General features: G+C 35.9%; 1 protein-coding gene across 3 annotated transcripts in view; it reads right to left on the minus strand.

Annotated features, from left to right (window-relative positions):
• Window positions 1-13,321, minus strand: part of CFAP47 (cilia and flagella associated protein 47) — a 455,597-nt gene extending 442,276 nt beyond the window's left edge. For all 3 annotated transcript variants that reach the window (XR_005215040.1, XM_037824716.1, XM_037824715.1), the window contains exons 1-3: window positions 13,117-13,321; window positions 9,035-9,186; window positions 1,716-1,831 (exon numbers count right to left, since the gene is read on the minus strand). Coding sequence is in view for 2 of the 3 variants with exons in the window: in XM_037824716.1 (XP_037680644.1) it covers window positions 1,716-1,831; window positions 9,035-9,186; window positions 13,117-13,311 (463 nt within the window). In the remaining variant the exon portion in view is untranslated. The remainder of the gene's footprint in view (window positions 1-1,715; window positions 1,832-9,034; window positions 9,187-13,116) is intronic.
• Between the last annotated feature and the right edge of the window lie 12,403 nt (window positions 13,322-25,724).

Consider the following 25,724-nt stretch of genomic DNA (forward strand, 5'->3'; position numbering starts at 1 on the left):
TGAATGTAATACATGCCATAAATTTTGGTAATGGTAGAAAAAAATAATGTAACACAACTCCAAGAATGGAGGGCAATTTAAGTCTAAGAAAATGTGATTCATTGATAATTTGTTGCATTTTGTAAGGTAATAGCAATTAGCATTTCCCAGTTTTCGATTCTATCAAATCTAACCATATATAGCATTTACTACAAATACTAGTACTACAAATACTAACAAAACATTAACATAATACCAGGAGCCAATGTAGATTATTTTTCCTAAAATGTATTTACCCAGATTAATTTTATTTCTTTTATTTTATTAATTTATTTTAAATTTAAAACATATTTCTTATTACTTACAGAGATCTTTCTTATGTAATAAACCTGGACAATTTAGCGAAATTTTAGAATAAAAAGAAGATACAGTTTTGATCAGAACTCTCAAAGATTTTGAATAGACAACAGTTAAGACAGATTTTTTGAAAGTAAAATAATACAAAATAAATTCTCCCAATTACACATCACTGCTTGTAAATATAGTTGGGGATTCTAAAGGACCATGCAGACAATAAATACTTGCCATGAGAGACGCCATCTTTAACACAGGAATCACATCACAAATGATCCTAATATTCTACAATCCCATATGTAGCAGAAAATCACTTATTTAAAAACCAAAGCATGAAAATCAAAATGAGCAACATTCAGTGAGGAACACTCCTAAGTTTTATTTGGCTATATCCCAGGAAATAATTACTAAATTGACATACTGCCTTTGTCTGAATAATTCCCAATGCTCAATCACATGGCCCCAAAGAACATCCTCAGTCAGTAGAAAAGGGGTTGGGATTTGACACTTCTTTCATGTATCCAAACAGGCAGAGTATCAGAAAGAAATGCCTCTTTGTCCTGAGGCAGTCCTACCTCAGTGTGGCAGACATGACAGCCTTGCCACCCCAGATGCTGATCATCCAATCAGAAGACAAAGTATAAGCGATTAGATGCCTACTCTACAACATCGATGAAGAGCATGCATGCATGCATGCACACGTGCACATGCACATACACACAACTATGGACTCTCTTAGACCATAACAAGAATCCATAGAAATAATCCAGCTTAGGGAAGAGAGAAGCATTTATTAAATCAATAACCAATTAGTAAGAAGCTTCTAGGGGCCATGCTTTAAATTCAAAATTGAATATTATAGAGAAAGATAATAAATATTTAATGAGTACTTATGATGAGACAGGCACCATACTAGGGCATTTATGTGTTCCACCCAAACCTTATTATCTAAAATATGTACGTACTTAACCATAGTACATATTATCCCTAATTTCTAAATAAAGGCACTCAAGTACAATGTTCTTAAAGACACTTGCCCCAGATCACACATTTAGTAAGGCAATGTGCAACAATTTTTCTCTGGATGGCTCCAAGGACTATGTCACTTCCATGACACCACCCTGCCTCCTTTCCTCAGGGAGATTAGGAGGCATCTGAGAGTCAGGATCATAAGAAGGCAGGTTCATCTTTCCTGAAATATTGCTTGTCATTCTTTTACAGTAATACTATTTAAGGACCTTAAGGTTTGAGCTATTTTGAATGACAGACATCATTTTTTTGGATGAATCAGAGAAGCTATTAATCACACAAGGTATACATGTCAAACAGTACCAACTTTCTCCCAAAAGCATAAGCTAATTTATATGATTGCAAATATTTACCTGGAGCTCTGCCATGGTTTATAATGTTAACCTCTTTGCAATATACTTTACTATTTGAAACCAATGTGCCAAAATTAACTTCTGTCTCGATCTCCAGTTCACAAGATGGAATCAACCTAAGGTAAGGGAAAAAAGGGCCACATAATTAATTTTTAACAATCAGAACTTAAGAGTTGCATCTATAAGAGTAACATATATGTTGAATTTTATCTTAACTCCTTAAAAGGCATTCTAGTTTCCTTACAGGTCCACTGAGGGTATCCTTGTCAATAGGAGGAATTATTAACTAACGATATGAAAACAAGATACGATGCACATTGATTACAAAGAAATCAGACTTTATGCATCTAAATGTATGTTATATCCTCCCAAGTACTCACCTTGAGAGGCTACCCAATTATTTCAGTGATAATTTCATTGCTCAATACATGTTTGGAATGCCTCTTTGGAATCTCCACCTGAACCTATAATACATTTCTTGACCTGCCTCAAAAAGGGTGGAACTGATTATAACAAAGAAATGTAGTTTGGATGATGCCAAATCTGATGAAATAAAAGTAGGCAGTATGCTGTAAAATATCATTTGGGGTGTAAAGCAAGCTCTAAGTGCAAAATGTTACAACTGATTTTTTTTAAATAAAATTTTTATTTAAAATAGTTTTTAGATTTATTTTTAAAAATTGTGAAGATGGTACAGAGTTCCTTTATACCCCAGAGTTCCCATATACCCCACAGCCAGTTTTCCCTTTTTATTAACATCTTACATTAGTATGGTACCTTTGTCACAATTAATGAACTAATATTGGTATGTTATTACTAACTAGATAGAGTCCATACTTTATTCAGATTTCCTTAGTTTTTACCTAATGTCCTTTTTCTGTTCCAGGATCCCGTCCAGGATACCACATTAGTCGTCATGTTTTTTTAAGATCCTCTTGGCTGAAACAGTTGTCACATCTGTTTTGTTTTTTTTGTTTTGTTTTTTTTTTTTTTTTTTGGTTTTCAATTTGATTTTCTGTTTACTTTTTTGTTGTTTGTTTGTTTGTTTTACTTTTTTTTCATTTTTATTGAGATTGTTCAGATACCATACAATTATCCAAAGATCCAAAGTGTACAATCACTTGCTCCTGGGTACCCTCATACAGCTGTGCATCCATCACACTTAACTTCTGTTCAATTTTTAGAAACTTTTCATTACTCCAGACAAGAAATAAAGTCAAAGATGAAAAAAAGAAAAAAAAGAAAAGGAAACTCTAATCCTCCCCTATCCCTAACCAACCCCCCTCAATTGTTGACTCCTAGTATTGATATAGTACATTTGTTACTGTTTATGAAAAAATGTTGAAATACTACTAACTGTAGTATATAGTTTGTAATAGGTATATAGTTCTTCCCTATATGCCCCTCTATTATTAACTTCTAATTGTATTGTCATACATTTGTTCTGGTTCATGGAAGTGATTTCTAGTATTTGTACAGTTGATCACGGACATTGCCCACCATAGGATTCAGTTTTATACATTCACATCTTTTGACCTCCAACTTTCCTTCTGGTGACATATATGACTCTGAGCTTCCCCTTTCCACCTCATTCACACACCATTCAGCACTGTTAGTTATTTTCACATCTTGCTACCAACACCCCTGTTCATTTCCAGACATTTGAGTTCATCCTAATTCAACATTCTCCTCATATTAAGCAACCACTCCCCATTCTTAAGCCTCGTCCTATATCTTGGTACCTTATATTTCATGTCTATGAGTTTACATATTATAATTAGTTCCTGTCAGTGAGACCCTGTAATAATTGTCCTAATGTGTCTGGCTTATTTCACTCAGTATATTGCCCTCGAGGTTTTGTCATCAACCCATTTTTTTAAATACGGTTTTGTTCACTCACCATACATTCCATCCCAAGTAAATAATCGATGGTTCTCTGCATGGTCATACGTTTATGTGTTCACCACCTTCACCACTATCTATATAAGAGCATCTACATTTCTTCCACAAGGCAGGAGGGAGAGTCAAAGAAGGTAGAGAGGCAAAAGAAAGAGGAAAAAAAAAATGACAGCTAGGAAGCAGCAAAAGGAAAAATAACCTTAAATCAAAGTAGAATAAAGAATCAGACAATACCAATGTCAAGTGTCTAACATGCTTCCTCTATCCCCCCCTCTTATCTGCATTCACCTTGGTATATCACCTTTGTTACATTAAAGGAAGCAAGATACAATGATTCTATTAGTTACAGTCTCTAGTTTATGCTGTTGCATCCCTCCCCCAATGCCTCCCCATTTTTAACACCTTGCAAGGTTGACATTTGCTTGTTCTCCCTCGTAAAACAACATATTTGTACATTTTATCACAATTGTTGAATACTCTAGATTTCACCAAGTTACACAGTCCCAGTCTTTATCTTTCCTCCTTGGATTTCCACAGGGTCCAGAAGGCTGGGACAGTGATATAATATGTCATCTACACTGAGGTCTATGCAAATCTCTATCACCTTATGAATCTGAATAATTTTTCTTGCATCTAATTTGTGTAGTTAGACTCTCACCCCCCTGGATAAGCTTGTTCTTAGAACCTTCTTAGTTCTAATGTAAGTAGCTTCAATGTCAGGCAGGCCTGATGCCTGGGGTGAACATGGCTCAGAATATTTTCAAGCTGAGAACCCCTGCTTCATAAAGATATAGAAATTTTCTTATAATGAACTTCAGAGAACAAGCGCATTCACAACTGGCTTCTTTAAGCAGCAGGAAGGAGCTGGGAAAAAACGTCCAGGCAGATTTTTTTTTTTTTTTTCAGTTTCAGAAAGTTTATGTTGGTATTTAACTTTGATTTAAAACGTCTGCCTCAGTCTTTTACAAGTTTTTGGTCAAATGTAAATAAGCATAATGGATTCCATTTCCAGATTATTTTTCTATTTAAAGGCGTACTAATCTAACTTATTTGTTATTCTTCCCAGTTAGACCCATGAAGCAACATTAGGATTGCCACCTCTTGCCTATGCCGTTGGGGCTCACCAAGATTCCCATTACTGGGTTTTTCCATCCTTTTCTCAGTTGTGGGTGTTGGCTCCTGACAGGATATACCTGGTGCCTTCTCTGGAGGATTGACCTTGGTTGAAAGACAGCAGCCATTTGCTTAGGATCTCTACCTTACACTATATACAAACATCCATTGCAGACGTACTAAATTGTAGGGAAGAATTTCTTAAAACAGTTATTACAAAGGATGTAATTTTAAAATAACACATTTGACTTATTTATTGATATATTTAATCCAACATTTATGTTTAAATGTCATTTAAATTAACTATCTGACAGCTAAGTTCAAAAATAAGATTCCAGTGGCAGAATATCTGAGACAGAGTAAGAAATCCATAGGAAATGAGAACGTGATGTTTCTTTTGAACACTATCAACTGTGACTAGCTAATTGATCGTCTTCACAGGTAATTATCATGATCATTGAAAGCATTTTAATTTGCTCAGGAGTTTCTTCTTAAATGGTTATTTCTTATAAATGGATAATTCTGAAAATAATAGATATTCATTGAACACTAAAACCATTCTGTCTCCACTTGTTAATACATGTTAGTGAAACATGCATTAAAACATTGCTGAAGGAATGAAGAAACAGTCCCCTTCAGAGCTAGTCCAAGTCACCCCTCCAGCTCTCCAAGGTCAGTTGTCACCCAAAGCCTCTGTCTGTTTTGGGGGATGCGTACATCTAAGGATGAAACTATCCTTCAGAAATGAAGGGGGAAATAAAAACATTAACTGATGAAGGAAAGCTAAAAGAATTTGTCACTAGCAGACCTACCCTTAAATATTAGATTGTATAAAGGGAACTCTTGAAACAGACAGGAAATGATAAAAGAATCTTGGAACATAAGAAAGGAAAAAGGAACAATAGAAAGAGCAGAATATGGGTACATACAAGGGACTAAACTTTTTCTCATGAGTTTTATAAATCATATTTGATGATAGGAACAAAAAGTATAACATCATCAGCTACTCAAGACAATGATCTTTAAAAGCAGGGAAGGTAAAGGAACCTGAATAGAGGTGAGGGCTCTATACTTCCTTCACTCAAAGTAGTAAAATGTTGAGATCAGTATACCATTATGTTTGCATGTCACATATGTATATTGTAATAGAGCAACCACTAGAAAAAGCTTACAAAACAATGCACTCAAATCAAGATGGAAACCTTAAACAACATTCGAGTAGCCCACAAGAATGCAAAAAAAAAAAAAAAACACACACACACACATGAGAAACAGAGGTACGAGAACCAAAGGAAACAAAGAAAACAAATAGTAAACAGGCAGGCTTAAGGGAAACCATATCAATAATTACCTTAAATATAAGAAAACTAAACACAACAATCAAAAGACAGAGGTTGGCATAGCAGGGAAAAATTTACAAAAAAAAAAAAAAAATGACCTAATCATATCCTGCTGCTTATAAGCACTCACTTCAAATTTGCTCACTTCAAATTCAAGGACATAGGTGGGTTGAAAATAAAAGGAAGGATGTAAAAAAAAATACCATGCCAATGTTAATTTTTACTAAGTGCAAGTATCAAAATTAATATCTGATAAATGAGATTTGGGGGCAAAGAAAATTACTGAGGTCAAAGAGGAACTTTTATAATAATGAAAGTCTCAATAAACCAGGAAAACATATGATCCTAAACAGGTATACACCAAACAACAGATCCTCAATATACACAGAACAAAAATCGATAGAGCTGAAAAGAGAAATAGGCAAATCCACAATAGTAGCTGGACATCTCAACATTACCCTCTGGATCCCCATCACCTTGGTCTAGGCCTACTAGATGAAAATCATAAGGATATGGAAGACCGGAAAAACACAAGCAACCAGCAGGATTTAATTGACATATATAGAACAGACCACCAAGCAAAAAAATAATAGACCTTTTTTTTAAGTACCAATGGTACATTCATCAAGATAGCCCATATTCTGGCCCACAAAACAAATGTCAACAAATTTAAAATAATTGAAATTGTATGGAATTGTTTTTCTGTTTTGTTTTGTTTGATTTTGTTTTTGGTTTCCAAACCATAATGGAATGAAACTACAGATCAATAACAGAAAGACAATGGGAAATTCTCAAAACATGTGGAAATTAATTAACACACTTCTAAATAATCCATGAGTCAAAGGGGAAGTATCAAGTAAAAATTTCAAAACTACATAAAACTGAATGAAAATAGAAACACAACATACCACAACTTGTGGCACACAGCTAAAGCAGTGCTAAGAGAAAAATTTATAGCACTGAAACTGAGTGCTTTCATTAGAAAAGAGGAAACATCTATCAATAACCTAATTTCTTACCCTAAGAAACTAGAAAGAGGGAGCAACATAAGCACAAATCAAGCAGAACTCGTATTTTAAAACAACCTGAAAGAGAAATCTCCAGTCCTAGATAATTTCACAGGAGAATTACATGATTTAAAGAATTAACATCAATTTTACACGTGCTCCTCCAGAAAGCAGAAAAGGAACACTTACTAACTCATTTTATGAGACCAGTACTAACCTGATATTAAAACCAGACAAAGACAATACATAAAATTAAAATTACAGACCAACATCTCTCATGAACTGGAACACAAAAATCCCCCCCAAAATATTAGTAAACCAAGTCCAAGAACGTATGAAAAGAATTACATACCATGACCAAGTGGGGTTTATTCCAGGTATGCAAGGGCAAACCTGATTCAACTTTCAAAAGTAATCAATGTTATCCACCATATCAATAAATTCAAGAAAAAAATCATATGATCATTTGAATCAAAACAGAAAAAGCATTTGACAAAACTCAGCCCATTCATGACAAAAATTCGCTGCAAAACAGAATAAACTTTATCAACTTGATAAAGACCATCTAAAAATACCTACAACTAACTTCACCCTAATTCAGTGAAAGACTGAATATTTCTCCTCCAATAGTAACAAGAAGGAAAGGATAACTCTTATTCCCAGTACTGGAAGGTCTAGACTAGATATAAGGTGTGGGAAATAGATAAAAGGCATACATTTTGGAAGGGAAGAAAACAAAAACTTTATTTCCATATAAAATGATAATCTATGTAGAAAATCCAAAAAGAAACTTTAAAAAAAAAACAAGCAGAAAATAAAACAAAACAAACAAAATCTCCTAGATAGTGACTTCACCAAGTCACAGAAAACAATGTCAGCACACAAATACCAGTTATAGCTCTATATACTAACAATGAACATTCAGAAACTGGAATTGAAGGAACACTACCATCTAAATCACTCCAAAGAAAATCAAATACTTAGGTACACACTCCACAAAACACACACAGGATCTTTATGCTGAAAATTACAAAATCTTGATAAAAGAAATCAAGGACCTAAATAAATTGAGAGACATACTATGTTCATATATTGGAAGACTTAACATTGTAAAGACATCAATTCTCCCCAAAATGATCTATACATTGAACTCACTTCCTAGCAAAATCCCAGCAAGTTTTCTTTGTAGATACAGAAGCTTATTCTAAGACACAGACCCTAGGATAGCTAAAGTAATCTTGATAAAGAAAAATAAAGTGTTAGGAAATACACTATCAGACACTATGAAGAACCATATGGCTAAGGTAATTAAGGCAGTATGATGTTGACAGAGGGACTGACACATAGATCAATGGAGCAAAATATAAAACCCAGAAATAGACCAACACAGACACACTGAAACAATTTTTAACAAAGGTACATAATCAATTCAATGGAGGAAATTTAGCCTTTTCTACAAAAGGTTATGGAACAATTGGATATTCATAGGCAAATAAGTGAACCTCAACCTAAAGCTCACCTTTCATACAAAATTCAACTAAAAATACATCACTTAAATTTAAAACTTAAAATTATAATACTTTTACAAAAAAAAAAGAGTAAATCTTCAGGATCTAGGGCTAGGTGAAGAGTTCAAATTGGACCTCATCAAAATTAAAAATTTTGCTCTAAAAAAGACCCTTTTAAAAGGATGAAAGTCAGTCTACAGACTTAGAGGAAATATTTGCAAACCACATATGTGTCAAAGGATTAGCGTTCAGAAAATATAAAGAACTCATAAAACTCAACAGTTTTCAAAAAATGTAATTAGAAAATGGGCCTAATACATAGTTAAATTCAGCTATAGGTAAATGAAAAATACAACAAGCCCTGTTATCAGAGAATATACAGAATGTTACTTTGACCCTCATTTTTATTTGAAGTGCTCAAAATGTCAGCATGAAATGTGAAGATTACATACCCAATTAGAGGGATTTCTATTGTTCTATTTCCTATGGAAATGAGTAGTTGGTCAAAAGTGTCTTCATCTTTATCAGGATGGTATTCAACCATAGCTGTCATCTGAAGGCCAGAAGCAAGTGCTTTATCCAGATTGGTCATAATCAGTTTGAACTGGAATGGGAAAAAATCAAATTATACTTAATGACTTACAAGTGAATAATGTAAGCAATTATAGTTAGGAGTATATATTATTGTAAGAGACATCTCAAGACATAGGCCTTATTCCTGCCCTAAAGGCAAACATTCAATGACCATATTTATATCTATCAGATTCTAAATCATTGAAATATGCTTTCAACAGTGCATGAATTGAAAGTGACAATTCATTTAGTCAAGAAACATGTAAATGCCCATGGGCTAGTTTAAAAGATGCTTGCAGAACTGACATGATCTCCATTCTAAGCAGCTTCAAATGTCACACAAACTAATAAAAACCTGATAAAATGTTGCTCAATTATACATACATACATACAAAATACATATGTACATATATTTAGCATTTTACATACTTTCCATGTTAGGATTTAGGCTTCATAACCCGAAGGGAATATTAGAATAAATCTAAGAGGAAAAACACCTCTGTTCCAGTAAAACATTTGCTAGAGTAGGAGAAATATGAAGTGGGGGAGAGAAGGAGAACTGATATCTGTTAATCATTTATGATGTGTAAAGCATTCTATATCTATTATCTCACTTAATACACTTCTATGATGTGTAAAGCATTCTATATCTATTATCTCACTTAATATACTTCTACAGTCTTATGAGGCAGATATTAGGGCTCTCAGCGAATAGATGAGAAAATTGAATCATATAAAGTGTAATTAATATCTAAGGTTACTTAGGCAGTGAGGATTCAAAACACTTGTTTATCTGACTCTAAAACTTAAGCTCTTTCCCCCCAGCTAGAAAGGGTCCCTCTCCTCAATAAACGCATAATCTCCTTAAGGAAGCAGAATAAATACCCCTTTCAAATTAAAGAATATAAATCAGGCTCTAATTATGAGGCATATAATATAAATGATACAATATAATTATCACAAAAATCCGTGAGAATACATGATTACTGTGGACCAGAAAGGAGTGTATTTGGTCTGAGCTTATAGGATGGATGTAAAAGGAGGAGAAGCAGCAGGGAAGGTGCTCCCTATGGGGGCAGAAAGCGTTCAGACACAAGCAGAGATGAGAATAAACAAAATAGTCTCTCAGCAGGCAGCTCTGCAGGGCAACATGCCCTCAATCAGTAACAATGGAAGTCATGTTGGCATTATTCAGGGCTTCTATTGCAACGCTGAGTCTAAACAGTGCTCTGCAGCAGAGGGGGTTTTAGAGCAGTGGAATGACCTGTTGATACCACTGGTCTGAGAGCTTTATGCCTCCAGCAAACAAAGATTCTGATGTCTCAGACTACAACAGTCTAACTCTCAACCTCCGTGCACTTACAGAACAGAAGGAAAACAAGGGAGAGATTATTCCCCACATAGACCTTTGGGCACTGGAAGTCCACATATTAGATTTGACCTTCTCCCCTTAAAGAATCTATAGCTTCAAAAAGGGAAACCAGTCAAACCACAAGTTGCTGAGCACCCTGAGTGATATGTGAGGGTGCGTAAGGCAGCCTCCCTACTCTTTGGAGCTTATGAGCTGATCATTGGGACAAAAGTAGCATTTACCAAGAGTCATAGGACAACAAGTCCAAAGTATAAGGGATGGTTATAAATGCAGTAGGTATCCAGCAGGGAAGAAATCAATTGAGGATAAAATACTAAGAGAAGACTTAGGGAAAATGAAACCTCACATAGACCCTGAAAGATGGATGGGATTTGGAAAGGAGTGATTCTTGCAGGTGGGGAATAAAACCATGAGCCAAAAAAAAAGGAAGTCTAAGTTATGGCAGTGGGTTGGTGGCAGGGGGTACAGTGATTACTAAGACTGGTTTGTATGCACAAGAGGCTTCACAAGTCAGCAAAACACTGTTAGATGGACAGAGTTGGTAAGATTTAAGGATGACACTGAAAACAGGACTTTCAACAACATGTTTCTTGAAGATGAGGACCACATCTTGTTTATCTGTCTACCAGCAAGTCACAGTATATGGTATGTAGCAATGCATATAGCACATTGTAGGTATTCAGTACGAGTCATGGTAGGTTCTTGAGCCAGGGTGGAAAATAAGTACTGTTGTGTGTTAGGATAATCATTTCCTAAATAATTATAACAGCGATGATGATAACACTCTTTATGTAACACCTTGATTTCATTTTGTCTTTTTTCCCCAAGACAGTTCATGTATTTTTCACTAATCCATCTCTCCCCTAATTCCCTTTATGCCTATGAAGAATCAGGACTTATATCATGGTCTTGCCACAAAAGGGAGGTTCACTCTGATATTAGGCACGTAAAGCACTCAGAGTGCTTGAGGTTTTGGCTTCTAACTAATAAGCCTATCTGGCTATTCTCTTGTCAATGCCAGGAACTGGGGTTTGAACTGTTTTCTTTTACAAATCTCGTTACAAACCAAAATACAACTAAATATAACATTTTTTCTTTTGACTGCATGGCAACCAACCATACAAGTGTTTTTGGAACATTCATAAAATGGTTTGTCCACATTCAAGAATTACCACCAGCTTGAATTTTAAAAGAAAGTATTTTCAAATATACTTTCAACTGTTCAGTAAATGATTAAGGTACCAAATAATAAACCTTTCCCCAAATCTTCTAATATCTGCAATAATCAGGTACTTCTTTATTTAAAGAGTGGTTAATAGTTTTTCAAGATGTATTTTTTATTACAAAATGAAAACATTACTGTTGTAAAAATATTCAAATCTGAAAATCTATAAATTATGATTCTATTTATATGGAACACAAGAACAGGCAAAACTCATATGTAGTCTTAAAAACCAGAATACTGGTCACTTCAAAGGGGTAATTACTCCAGAAACTGCCAGGAAGAGGCATGAGGAAACCTGGGGTGCTGGAAATATGACAATCTGGGTAGTGTATACATATATTTAAAAAAACTGTACTCTTGATATTTAGTGTAGTAAATGGTACATCAATTTTTACAAACTGTAAAAAAAGAGAATGTGACGGTCTTTCTCATTGCCCTACTAATCACTGCCAAATGTTTTTCTATGCATACACAAAAAATATACATAATTTTCACATGCAAAAAAATCATGGATATATTTCCATTTCTGTACATACAAGTCCAGCTTAATTCAATTCTATTTATCATTAAGAATAGCCCCTGAAAGAAATTTTCAGTTATTGTCCACTTACACAGGAAAAAATTCCTGTCACCTTTCCTATATCAAAAATCTCCCTGGGCACGGGTGACTATAGTAAACTAATATCCATCCATTCACACACTCGATCTAAAATAACCTGGTGAGATAAAGCAGATGAATTTCTGTTGACTTTTAAATAAGAGGATGGGGACAGTCCCTCAGAAGATTAATTTTGCTGATGGTTAGACCTGTACTAAGACTCTCTCTTTAGCCTCTATGTCCCTAGAAGTCAGGAATATAGTCACCCCATATTCCTCACACGTACTGCCTTGTTATATAATAGGTGCTCAATAAATATTGGTTAGTGTAATAATAAAACTTTCCAGCAATCCTACAGTACCTGGAGTAATTAGGCACGTTTTGATTCAAAAGATAACAGAGAATTTTGATTAAAGTTCTCATAATGCTTAAGGCAACTACAATATCATGAAAGCAAGATGCACAGATTCTTCTTTTCTTTCCAGCCTCTGGATGAAAAAATAGGCAGGTTCTAGATCAGCTTTTTTCCACCCTGTCCTCCCCATCTTCCAGTCTAAGAAAAAAAGAAAAAAATAAGGAAAAGGAGCCCACACATACACGCAGAGGCACATAAATCACCGCTCCCAGGGAAGCCCAATAGTGCCCCTACCCCAAGGAGGAGCCAGAAATCTACTTCATGAGGCAAACAGAGGTGCCCACTTGGGGAGGGGTCCTCAGAGCCCGTGCCTGCCCCAAGTCCTGCTCCTGACCCCCGTTGGTGCATCACCTGCGGGTTGGCTGGCTCCTGAAACCGGATCTTCTGGGTGCAACGGCCAAGGTTGTGTACAGTGATCGGGAGGCGGTACACCTTCCCGGCCAGCGCGTCCAGGAACTTCATCTCCGACGGGGTCACTCGCAGCTGGAGATCCTTCCTAGAGATCTCCATGTCCCGGGGGATCAGGGATCCCCTCTCGGTTTCCATGGTCGCCCTGTTCATGGCTCCCCAGCCTTGGCGGCCTAGGCGGAGGGTTAGCGTGAACGCCGTCGCTAGGCAACCATCAGACGCAGTGCGCTCCCCCTCAAGCCCCGCCTACCCGCGTTGGCGCCGCCTGGGCTGGGCGGGTGGAGGCTGATGGTGCATTGGAGAAAGTACCGTGGGGTTGTAACTGTTTCTAGAGTAGCTGGAAGAGAGGATTTGGCAGCCAAATCCTAGAAGCATTTCACTTTGCTGTGGCCTGGTCGGATTTTAGGATGGCATTAGCCTGGTGGGCATTTTCCCGGACCCCTCTTAAAATTAAGCCTAAGAGCAGAAGAAGTGATATTCTCACTAAGTTTATTAAGGCAGAAAATATAATGAAAACATAGGAATTCAAGTGAAACAGAATCCGGACTCCTAGATATCCTGCTCAGTGTGGACTTTAGGCCATTGCTGCTCAAAATGTTATAGGAATCCCCTGGGTGTTTGGTTAAAATGCAGATTCTGTTTCAGTAGATCAGGGGCGGGGTCTGAGAATCTGCACTTCCAACGAGCTCCCAGGTGATTCGGATGCTGCTGGTCCAAGGACCACACAGGGAGTATAGAGGGTTTAGGCACTTTCTTAACTACTCTAGGTATAAGTTTCTTTATTTATAAATTGAAGGTGCTGCTCAGAAGATAAAGGTCAAATGCCTTCAAAACTAGATGGGAATCTTTCCGACAGGTCCTAATTCACACCCCCAATCCTTATTCTGTCCTTATCTTTCATCTACTGTGATCTTCTCAGGGTTCTTGAACATACCAGGTGCTTTCATTTCCTCCTTGCCTCTGCTAATGATGCTCACTCTGAGGGGAATGGCCACTTCAGCTGCCTTCCAGTTTACAAGACCTAAAGATCTTTTTAAAACTTTTCCCACAACTGTCTTACAGATTCCCATTGTACCAATCTGATAAATAAGGAATCACCTCACTTTCCACATCAGTCAGTAACCCTAAATGTAAAGGAGGGTTGTTAAATTACCTGGAATTGTTGTTGCCAGTAGTTGAAAATAGTGGAAACAGTGATGGTGGTGATTATTTTTTTCAATTTTTTTTTTGGAAATTGACAGATTATAAAATCTGCTTCATTTGCAAAATTCTGTGTATTTTGGCTTAACAAGGTAGATATGAGTAGCAGCTGGATTTTTTACTAATCACTATTAACTATATCAGAGTACAAACCCAGTCCATATCCTTGTGCCCCTAAGCAGGGCAATATTACAATGCTGAAAGGACAACAGTGGCTCAAAGAATTTGACTGAACTGAGACCACAGTCCAAGTCAACCCCAGCCCTCCATCAACCCCTGCAACAAACAGAAACTCCAAAAAGGTCCCTGAATTTCCTACTGCCCACTCTCAAGGAGAAGACTGGCCCAAGTCTGGGCTTCTGTGTAGGCTCTAAAGATACAGTGATGAAAATCAAATGGAGAACTATCTCATTTTCCTGCTCTGTCAGTATTCACATCAGTTAGGGGAAGGTGTACAAAGCTCTCTAAGCTCACCAAGCCTAAAACTGAATCTGTTATCCTTAGTAATAATAGTTAAGGCTTTGATTCTTTTGGTCTACTCTTTTACAACTCAGATGAGTGTTCTAATATCTGCTATACATGTTTATATCCAAATTCTCCTGTCCAATTTCTGTTATCAACTAATGGCTACATAAAAGCTTATGTTGTGACATGTAAGCAGTTCTGGCCAAAATTTTCAAGTAGCATGCTTATGCACTCAGTTTTGTGTTGGAGAAATAACACATAATGCCAAGAGATTTACATAAATAGTAATTAAAAAGATAAATAGTATCTTAAAAATGTCATTTTTAATCCTCTGGAGGCAGCCTGGATAATAATGTTGATTAGATATTATGTATGAAATTTGTTGTTCATCTTTTTCTGATTTCAAAGGCAACAGAGCTGACAGGACTTGTGTGTGAAAATCAAAGAAGGTATTTTGCTTCAAATAATTTATCTATTGTAAATAAGGTTAAAATTTATTCCTTATTATAATGAAAAATGATCTGTATTTTTATAAAGACTTGAGATTAAGGATAAAGGTGCTAAATGTCCAGTACAAATTTGCCATTCTTCTACTCTGAATTCACTTTTAAGAGAAAAATGCAATTCCTATCTATCAACTATAAATTTTGACATGAGAACTAAAGATCAGAAGCCTTACTTCCTACTTAGCTAATGGAAACTATAATGATAGGTAGAGTTTCTGGTAGTAATAACAATGAGGAAATAAGCAAAATAGTCCCTAGTAGAATTGTTGAGTGTCTAATCTGCTAGACCAGTTTAAAGAATTGAAAAAGTTGGTGACAAAGGCAAAACAGTGGATATTATTTTAACTATTTTAAATCTTCAATAGTTCAAATGATTTTTTTGATAAAGGAGTCAGCATGCAATCCAGGAAAATCATTTATAACAGTTAAGAGTATTGACTTAGAAAGAGGAGTTATTGAGAGGCTCTTCTCTAGACACAAGAATGTTAAAAGTAAAATAATCAACATGTTTCAAAAATAATTTGACAGTGGATAGTGTACATGGAAGTTCACAATGATTACATATTATCACAAGTTCTTCCTTCCAGATAGTGAAAAGCCATGCTGATAAGAATAAATTGATGAGACCAAGCCTGGATTGAGTTGATCTTCATGAATTGGGTGGCAGTAAAATAACAAACTATCAGAAAAAGAATCAATTGTTTCCACAACAGAGATGGCGAATGACAGAAAGCCCCCAACTGACCCAAGACAAAGGATACAAAATCCCCTACTGTAAATAACAGATGCATCTTACTACATACTGGCATCATTCCAGGGAGGGCTCATTGTGCCCCAGTAACCATTTTCCCTTCTTTCATGGTAGAATTTGTGGATTCGCATATGGATATATGGATTAAGATTACATTTTCCAGCCTCACTTGCTGCTAGGATGTGAGTGGAACTGATGTGTGCCACTTCCAAGTTATACCCTTAAAGTGGTGCTTCAAAATGATGGAAGATGCCCTCACCTTTCTCTTATCCTGCTTCCCAGTGGCTCATTGTAAATATGTTAGTGGGGCATATGATCACCTTAAGGTGAATAGAGCAAAAAGATAGAAGCAGCCTTGGGCCCAAAAAACTGCATAGCAAAGCCAACAACCCAGCCGGGACTTTTATTTGAGAGAGAATTAAAATTAAATCTTGTTTAATCCATTATTAGTTTGAACCCCTTTAAAGCAACTGAACCTAATCAATAGCAAAAGCAACACAGTGCAGGAACTCAGGGAGGCATGCCGCCACAAAGGTGACCAGCTGAAATGATGCCACAGTATTAGACTGAGCATCATAGCTTTTGAAGAACCTTCTTTTTGCCATCTGAAACTCTCATCAACCTTTCCCAGCTCCCAACCTCTGTGGTGACACTGGCTTTGCTCCTCATGCTCACCTGGTGCCAATACCTGGTAGCAAACAATCCCAGTAAGCTTCTGAGGGATTGCAGATTGCTAAGTGAAAGAGGATCAATTAAAAGAGCCTCGAGAAAGAATACAACTCTGCTGAAATCTTGATTTTGGTCTTGTGAGTTCCCGAGCAGAAGAGAATCCAACCATGCAGTGGCCAGACTTCTGACCCACAAAAACTAGTTTGTGGTAGTTTGTTATGCAGCAATAGGAAACAGAATATACTATCAATATTTTCATTTTTGTTACTCTTTTCTGTAAGAAATGTTATTCCCATGCAGTTTAATTTGCATTTCTCTTATTATGGTGGAAGTGAACATTGCTTTCATTTATTTGTCATTTGTATTTCTTTTTTCTATATTCTGTCTATTCATAGAATTTCTTTTGGAAAGTTAATTGATAATTAATAATTGTTAATTTCTTATCAATTCTGGAGGTGCTCTGTATATGCAGGAAATTAGCTTGGTCTGGATAAGATTTGCAAATGTGTGTGTCTGGGTGTATACATATCTATCTTTTTTAATTTACTTTTCTAATGGTTGTTTTAATCAAATAAATCAATTTGACTAAAATTGATTTAGTCAATTTTCTTTTATGGCTTCAGAGTTTTTAAAGAAATATTCTTATTCATTCTTAGAATCCTCATGCCAAGAATATACAAGTTTTCCCATGGTTTCTTGTGATGCTTTTACTGTTTTTTGTTTTTTCAACATATGAGTCTTTTATGCATACAGAATTTATCCTGGTATAAAAATGAAGTACGAATCCAAACTACCCCAACATCATTTATTGAATAATTTAAAGTAAGGATTTCAAACTACAGTCACCCAAGTTTTATTTAGTGCTGGGTTACCTGCACTTAACAATTTATTTTTAAATTCTCATGATAATATGTTCACTTATTTTTTTCTCTGGGAATTTCTTGTTAAGATGCAATACTTCTCTCAAATGCATTATCAGTTCTGCATCCTGATTTTCGTTTTTTTTTTTTTTCTTTTCTATTTGGATGGAAATGCATAATTGCATTTCTCCATTACCTAGGTAATTGCTCCAATTATTTTTGTGTTATTTCATCCTGATTTTTCTTCACAGTTTCAAAATGCCCTGCATTTTTGCCCTTTCTCCTTGTTCTATATTTTCAATTTCATTTTCCTCTTTTCACTCTTTAACTTTATGATTTCCTTGAAGCAAAAATTACCATGTCTTTCTTTCCTTTATTTAAGAGTTCAGTATTTGATGGGTGAACTACATAAATAACACTAGTGTTTTAGACAGGGCTAGTTTTGTATTATAGCCTTTGTATCAAATTTACTGTGCTATAAGGTATAGATATCTATTGAGTTATAAAATGCAGCCACATCAAATCAGGAGCTGATAAATGTGACTACTTGATAAGTGAAATCAATGTGAAACTCCCAAAGTGGTGATTCTGAAAGCTAGTGTTCATCAAATGATTCAAGAACCTTTCATCCCTCAATTCATTTCTATTTCTATATGTACTTTATTTCCTGTTTGACCCTAGTACATCCCAGAACCCCTTTGATATTGCTTATTTGAAATAAATTTTAAAAATCTGTTTCCAAAGGGCTTGGGAGATTGGCAAAATAAATGAGGCAATTTAAAAGCCCATTCTGTAACCAAAGAGGAGGAAAAATCTGTGAAACAGGTAATGAAAAAATCATTCCAATTACACATTCTAAAAGTTATAGCTATATATACACACACACACACACACACACATACACACACACACACACACATATCTATGCATATAATTCTGTGTATTCATTTTCAGTATGCTTTCCTTTTCTATAACTATGTAAGCAGCTGATTCTTCACAATAAGAGAGCAAGCCTTTGAAAGGGCATCGTTGTTTTGAAACTAACTTTTGCCAGGAATCCAAGAAATTTTATCTTGAGGGGCAGGGATTGGGAGGTGGGACTGGGAATTGGAAAGTTTTGTTCCTCTGTAATGGTTGGAGAAAATATAACTTGTAGTATATCTAATCCCACCATATTAGTCAACATTGGAGAAACTAACTTTTTCACCTGTTAGCATTCAAGGGAAACTCTTTCCTCTACTGCCCCCTGCAGAACTGAGCTCTTGAAAGTTTTGTCATTTTTACTCTTACTCCCCTTCCTCTTCCCCCTCCATCTCCCCCTTCTCCTTATTCATCTTTTTTGTTTTCAGCTTAACCCTCAATTAATTCTCTCCTAACAAGATTTACATACAGTGTCTTAGATTTGTCTGTGCTGCTATAACAAACACCACCCAGTGGGTTGGCTTAACAATGGGAATTTCTTGGCTCATGATTTTTAGGCTAGAAGTCCAAAATCACCACTTCAGCAAGGTGATGCTTCCTCCCTACTGACTGTAGGGTTCTTGTGCTGGCTGCTGGTGATCCTTTGGTTCCTCGACTTTTCTACAACGTGGCAAAGCACATGGTGATGTCCTCTCCTTTCTCTTTCAGCTTTTGTCTGACTTCCAGCTTCAACTCCTCACTGTGGCTTCTACTTCTTTCTCCAATTTCCTATGCTTATAAGGACTTGAGTCATTCTGTATTAAGGTACATCCTTATTCTGTTTTGGCATGCCTCAACTAGTAATAACACCTTCAAAAGTCCTGGTCATAAATGAGTTCACATCCACAGGATCAAAGGTTAGGACTTAAACATGCTTTTTGTGAGGAACATGATTCAGTCCCCAACATACAGTTTCCACAAGTGACAGGAAATGAGACACTTTTATAGTTAAGAAATATAAAAAGAAATTATTTTACCTAGGAAATTCTTAAGGTAGTTTTGAAGGGATGCTATGATACATTTCAAGGGGAATAACACTTAAAAATCTGATAGTAAATGGAAAATCACTAAGTTCAGAAGTTTCAAAGCTTGCTTGCACACTCCATTTCTAATGATCAACAGAAATATGTATATTACATATATATATGCACACAAACACACACACCCACATAAAGAGTTAAATTATCAGCTAACAAGAATATTTTTATTCAACCAGAGCATCATACTCCAGAGTGACTTATCATTTACTAATAATAAGTGATATTATTTACTAATATCACTTATCACTTAATGTCACTTATAATATCACTTTCACTTAATAATGAGTGACATTATATATCATTTATTAATAAGTGACATTATATATCACTAATTAATAGCAATGCTTTAATAATTAACATTGATTATTAATTAATATATTAACTATTATCAAGTGATATTAGAGATCATTTATATATAATGTCATTTAATAATAAGTGATATTATTTACTAAGTGTTTCATGATATGAAAACAAATTGGGAACCCTTGAGCCAGTGAAATAGTCCAAATGCGCATCTTCAGACTGAGATGTTAAGTACTTTGACAGGTGGACCTGTTACTCCAGAACTGTAATTTCCCCCTATAATCTCCCCTTTGCCTGAAAACTGTTCGTTCTTGGGAAATGTGTCTGGTGTGTGTGTGTATGTATACACATGCATACATGCTCTCGTCCATGCATTTGATTAGAGGAGGTAAAGAAATTCGAATAGTGCTACTCAGAGCGTGGTACGTGGAAAGGTGTCAGTCCATGAACTATTTCTCCCTGATTCTGTGATAAAATAAGTACAGAAATTGAGAGGAAGAGTTTAGAGAAGTTAATAACAAGTTGGCTTTGTCACAATATATAAATGCATGATTTTGTGTTTTTCAAAACTATCTGTGATGGACGGATTCTCAAAAAAAAAAAAAAAAAAAGCCCATCACACATAGGCTGAAAAGAATTGGACTGCACTATGTCAGGCCTGGTGTTGTCTCCTCTCATGATGAAGAAAGCTGACAAGATATTTGACTGGATTTGCCATAAGACAGCATGTTCTGGACTGTTGATATTCCACAAATGGTTTCATTTAAAGCCAAATAAACCATATTTTTGGAAATGCATTGTTGATTGTTGTTACTGACCTGGTCAACCCATGAGTGGGCCAAGCCTCATCCCATGGATGATAGTGGGATTTCCTTAAACAGAAATAATCCTAGTAGAGAGGAGGAGAGGAGTTCTGAGAGCAGGAAGGAATCATTTACTCCTCTTTCTCTAGAGTCAATGGACTGTTGGGCCTGGACTCTCAAGTGAATGGGACTGACTGGAAAATCCATGGGTGAGAATTGAGCCAGAATCCCAGTGGTTGCCACTCAAGGTATATCTGTGTACATGCAATAGTGCTCAGGGAGGACTGCTGATTTGTGCAAATTTTGTAGGATTTTTGGATTTTTAAACTATCTGATCTTATGCTTTAAAAAAAATTCTAAATTAAAAACAGGAAAATATTTTGAAGCATTGTATTTGAAGCATTACCAGACTCTTTTCCTCCCCACATCTAATCCTTTTTGTGTGCACACATGCATACACACACATAAATTTTCTATAGATAAAAGAAAATATAAAACTTTGTGTAAGAATTTAATCTATATATTTTAAGCCAGATAAACTAAGATATATTTTCTTATAATACCATATTGTGATTATACAATTTTTTACACAATGAATATATAGTTACTATGTTTTTAATCTCATTTGTTCATCTGGAAAATCATTTAATTTTAGGAGCACAGAAAATTATGATAATGTGTACACTAATTAAAGTCTGTTACTTAACAGTTCAGAAAGATGCATGTGCAGTTTGATATAGTCATTTTGTGTCCTTCAATTTAATATCTTCATTATGTATCTGTCCTACATGTACACTGCAATTTATAGAAATGTTTTCAATATGATTTCAGGGTTTACTGTGTAGCTTTTCAAAAATGTATAAATTGAAAACTTATAGTAGACCTCTGATTTCCAACCCAACATGTAAAGGGCTTGGACGTATTGGTTTTGCAAAATCAATACAACAGAGAAAGTACAGTCATTTCAACAAGTGATTCTGGAGCAACTGGACATCAATAGATAGAAAAAAATAAATGAATTAAACAATGAACCTCAGTATAAACCTCACAACTTAGGGAAAAATTAACTCAAAATAGATCATGTACTTAAATGTAAAATTTTAAACCATAAAACTTTTAATTAAAACAAATAAGGTGAAAATCTTTAGGAATCAGAACTTGGAAAAGAGGTCTTAGACTTGATGCCAAAAGCACGATCCATAAAAGGAAAAATTTATAAATTGGACCTCATCAAATTAAAAACTTGCTCTGAAAAAAAAGGTCATCTTAAGAGGACAAAAAGTCAACCTACAGATTGGGAGAAAATATTTTCAGACCATATATTTGATAAAGGACTTGTATCCAGAATATACAAAAGAACTCTCAAAACTCAAATTAATAAAACAAACAATCCAATTAGAAAATGGGTAAAAGAAATGAATAGACATTTCACTAAATAGGAAAAATAGATGGCAAATGAACATAAGAAAAGATGTTCAACATCTTCAGTCATCAGGAATATGCAAATCAAACCACAATGATATATCATTACACACTTATTAAGAATGGATAAAATTAATATAGAGTGACCAGAACAAATGCTGGTGAGGATATGGAGCAACTGGACCACTCATAAATTGCTGGTGGGGAAAAATTGGCACAGCCGCTCTTGGAAAGAGTTTAGTATGTTCTTGTTAAACTAAACTGACAACTACCATACGACCTAAAAGTTGCACTCATGGGGATTCATCCCAGAAAAACGAAAACCTATGGTCCCATAAAACTGAAATTCATAGCAGTTTAATTCATAATAACCCCAAACCGGAAACATCTCTGATGTCCTTCAACAGGTGAATAGGTAAACTGCAATACATCTATATCATGGAATACTACACAGCAATAAAAAGGAATGGCTTATTAATAATGCATGCAACAACTTGTGTGAATCTCCAGAAAATTATGGCAAGTGAACAAAGCCCATCCTAAAAGTTTACATAGCATGTGATTCCATTATGTAATTTTTAAAAGGAGAACATTTTAGAAATGGAGGACACATTAGTTGTTGGCCTGGGTTAGGATGTGGTGGAGTAGAATTGTAGGTGTGGTTATAAAAGGGCAAAAGGAGGGATCTCTGTGGTGTTGGAACTGTTCGGTATCTTAACTCTGGTGGTGGATAAACAAACCTATACAGGTGATAAAATTGCATAGAACTAAGTATTCACACACATATATACACACAGGAGGACAGGTAAGACTGTGGAATCTGAACAAGATCTGTGGATTGTATCAATGTCAACGTCCAGGTAATGCCTCTAGCTTTGCAAAATGTTACCACTGGGGGAAACTGGTGAAAGTATACTTGGGATCTCTATGTATTGTTTCTTACAACTGCATGTGAATCTACAATGATCTTTATAAAAGTTTAAACTGAAAAGAAAATTTAAATATAATGAAATTTTAAGTATATGCAAATAAATAAACTTTATATGGTATTCCTTACCCTTGAAAATATAAGCATTGTGGTACCTGGGGAAAGCATATATGGTATCTCAGACAAAAATACTGTTTGTTCACAATATGCTGGATGTTGACTATCACACTTCTGCACAAAATTCTAAGACATTCCACTGTTGATGGCATTGAAAGGGAGACTTACCTAATGCAAAGCTGTGTTATTCAGCCAGACAGTGAAAAGAACGTATATAACCCTGCAGAAAGTAACATACATAACCCTGCAGAGACAGGGCACCCAGTGAGAATTAGCTCCATAAATTTGTGTCCGTGTGGCAGACTATCTTGTTTCTAGTCCTTTCAAATATCCCCCACTATATTTATAGCTGCTTTAACTTGTCTCTTGTTTTCTTGTGGAAATGTAAATAGCCAATGGGTGCTCTCTTGGTAGACCTGTGAAGCAGGAAAATGTGAAATCAGCAATAAAGGGCCTGATTTATTTGTAGATATAATCCTCCCTTTCCCACACTGCACCGGGTTTACGTACACTCAAAAGTGCTGGTAGGCAATTGCAATTGCATTTTGCTTCCTTGACTGTACTGGTTTGTTTACTCTAAGTCAATCAAGCCTCTCCTTTCCTACGGGCCTTTAAACGTCTTCTTAATACAGCATAATAGAGTGGTGTATATGGTAGCCGCTTGCTACAAGTGCTGAGAAGTCAGAGACGCACCTAGCGGCCATCTCTTAGCCTTTGCCTACTCGCTTCCTTTTCTATTGTGTAGAGTGTTTCAGTAGGTTTCCATTCTGCAGCCCGTGGGAAGAGAAAGCTGTCTAATGAAAAAGACTGACTCCACCTTATACTCAGAAACCTGGAACCAGCAGTTCCAGCTGCTAATCTAGGTAGGAACTCTCATTGGTGGGGCACCTCCCCCACAATTGTATAAAAGCCAGAAACACACACCCCACCCCCCACCCCCGCCCCATTCTTGGGCAACACAGATTTGGATCTTTTCTCCAGCATTAAGCGGGCGTGAGGAGCCAGCACCCAGCGACCCTGACCAGGGCAGCAGTTGGCCTCCCAGGCAGACCAGCCATGACAGGATCTCTTCTAGGGCTCTTTTGTACACTTTGTGCTACATATAATGAAGCAGTCATTTTTTTTTTTTAAATGAGTTTTATTGAGATATATTCACATGTCATAAATTGTCCGTGGTGTACAATCAGCTATTCACAGTACCATCATATAGTTGTGCATTCATCACCGCAACCTAGTTTTGAACATTTTCCTTATACCAGGAAAAGTAAAAATAAGAATAAAAAATAAAAGTAAAAAAGAACACCCAACTCATCCCCCATTCCTATTTTTCATTTAGTTTTTTGTCCCCATTTTTCTACTCATCCATCATTCACTGGATAAAAGGAGTTTGATCCACAAGGCTTTCACAATCACACTGTCACCCCTTGTAAGTTGCATTGTTATACAATCATCTTGAAGAGTCAAGGCTACTGGGTTGCAGTTTGATAGATGAAAGTTTCTGTTGTGCCTGAGCCTGTGCCCTAGGACACACAATATAGCCACTCGCTCCACAACATGTGGCTATTTAAATTAAAATTCAGTTTAATTAAAATTAAATAAAATAAAAAAAGTAGCTCCTCCATCACAATAGCCACATCTCAAGTGCTCAATAATACCAGTAAAAAAAAGGCTCTAATGGTTTATGTTGCTCTAATTGTGCTATGAGATCAAGCTATTTCCAAAAGATTCTATGACAGGAGAGGGAATTGGCAGTGCTATGACCAGCTCATGTTAAATAGAGACAAAATGAAAACTCAAGTGTATTCCCAGTAGGGCAATATACGTGACCGGAGCTGAAAGTATTCCCTTTGTATGATTTAGCTCTTCATTTTATTGAAAGACTTTCCAAACTGTTAGCATGAGCTTTGTGAGTATAACACATCATTAAGTATATGTGCTTGTGCAACCACCAGTGCTTGTCATGAAATCAGAGCTTACATGCATTGATAGTACTATTCTCCCTTTTCCCTCCTGCTCTGGAAACATTTGTCATTCTTTGCTATTTTCTTACTCCTACCTCTAGACTCTGAGCTAGGAACTATGGAGGAATCATTACAGGGTTGATTCTTTTAAACTTATTTTAAAATAACTAATTTAACACTTGTCAACCGAGAAATTACAGACTGAGCTGGAAGGTAACACAAAGCATTTATTTGGGGTTCTAGGATTGCAATTTACGGAGCACAGATTCAGGTAGCAACCCAAACTCTGTCCCCTCTTGGAGTTTCCAAGCAAGGTTTTTAAAGAAAAGGAAGATTACATAAATTGTTTGTAAAGAATTACGGTTGGTGGATATTTGAGGTTTTCCAAATGTCCTTCAAGTTAGACAGCTTACTGATTTCTTTACCTTGTAGCTGCTTCATGGCATCCAGATGTCTTCAGAAACATTGTTGCTTTTGGTTTTGCAGACTTCAGCAGCTTGTGATATCTGGCTGAGATGTCCTTAAGAGTAACTTCCTGAATGGCCTCTGGACTCCATTTTATATAT

This window comes from Choloepus didactylus (genome assembly GCF_015220235.1).
Source record: "Choloepus didactylus isolate mChoDid1 chromosome Y unlocalized genomic scaffold, mChoDid1.pri SUPER_Y_unloc1, whole genome shotgun sequence".
Taxonomy (NCBI): Eukaryota; Metazoa; Chordata; class Mammalia; order Pilosa; family Megalonychidae; genus Choloepus; species Choloepus didactylus.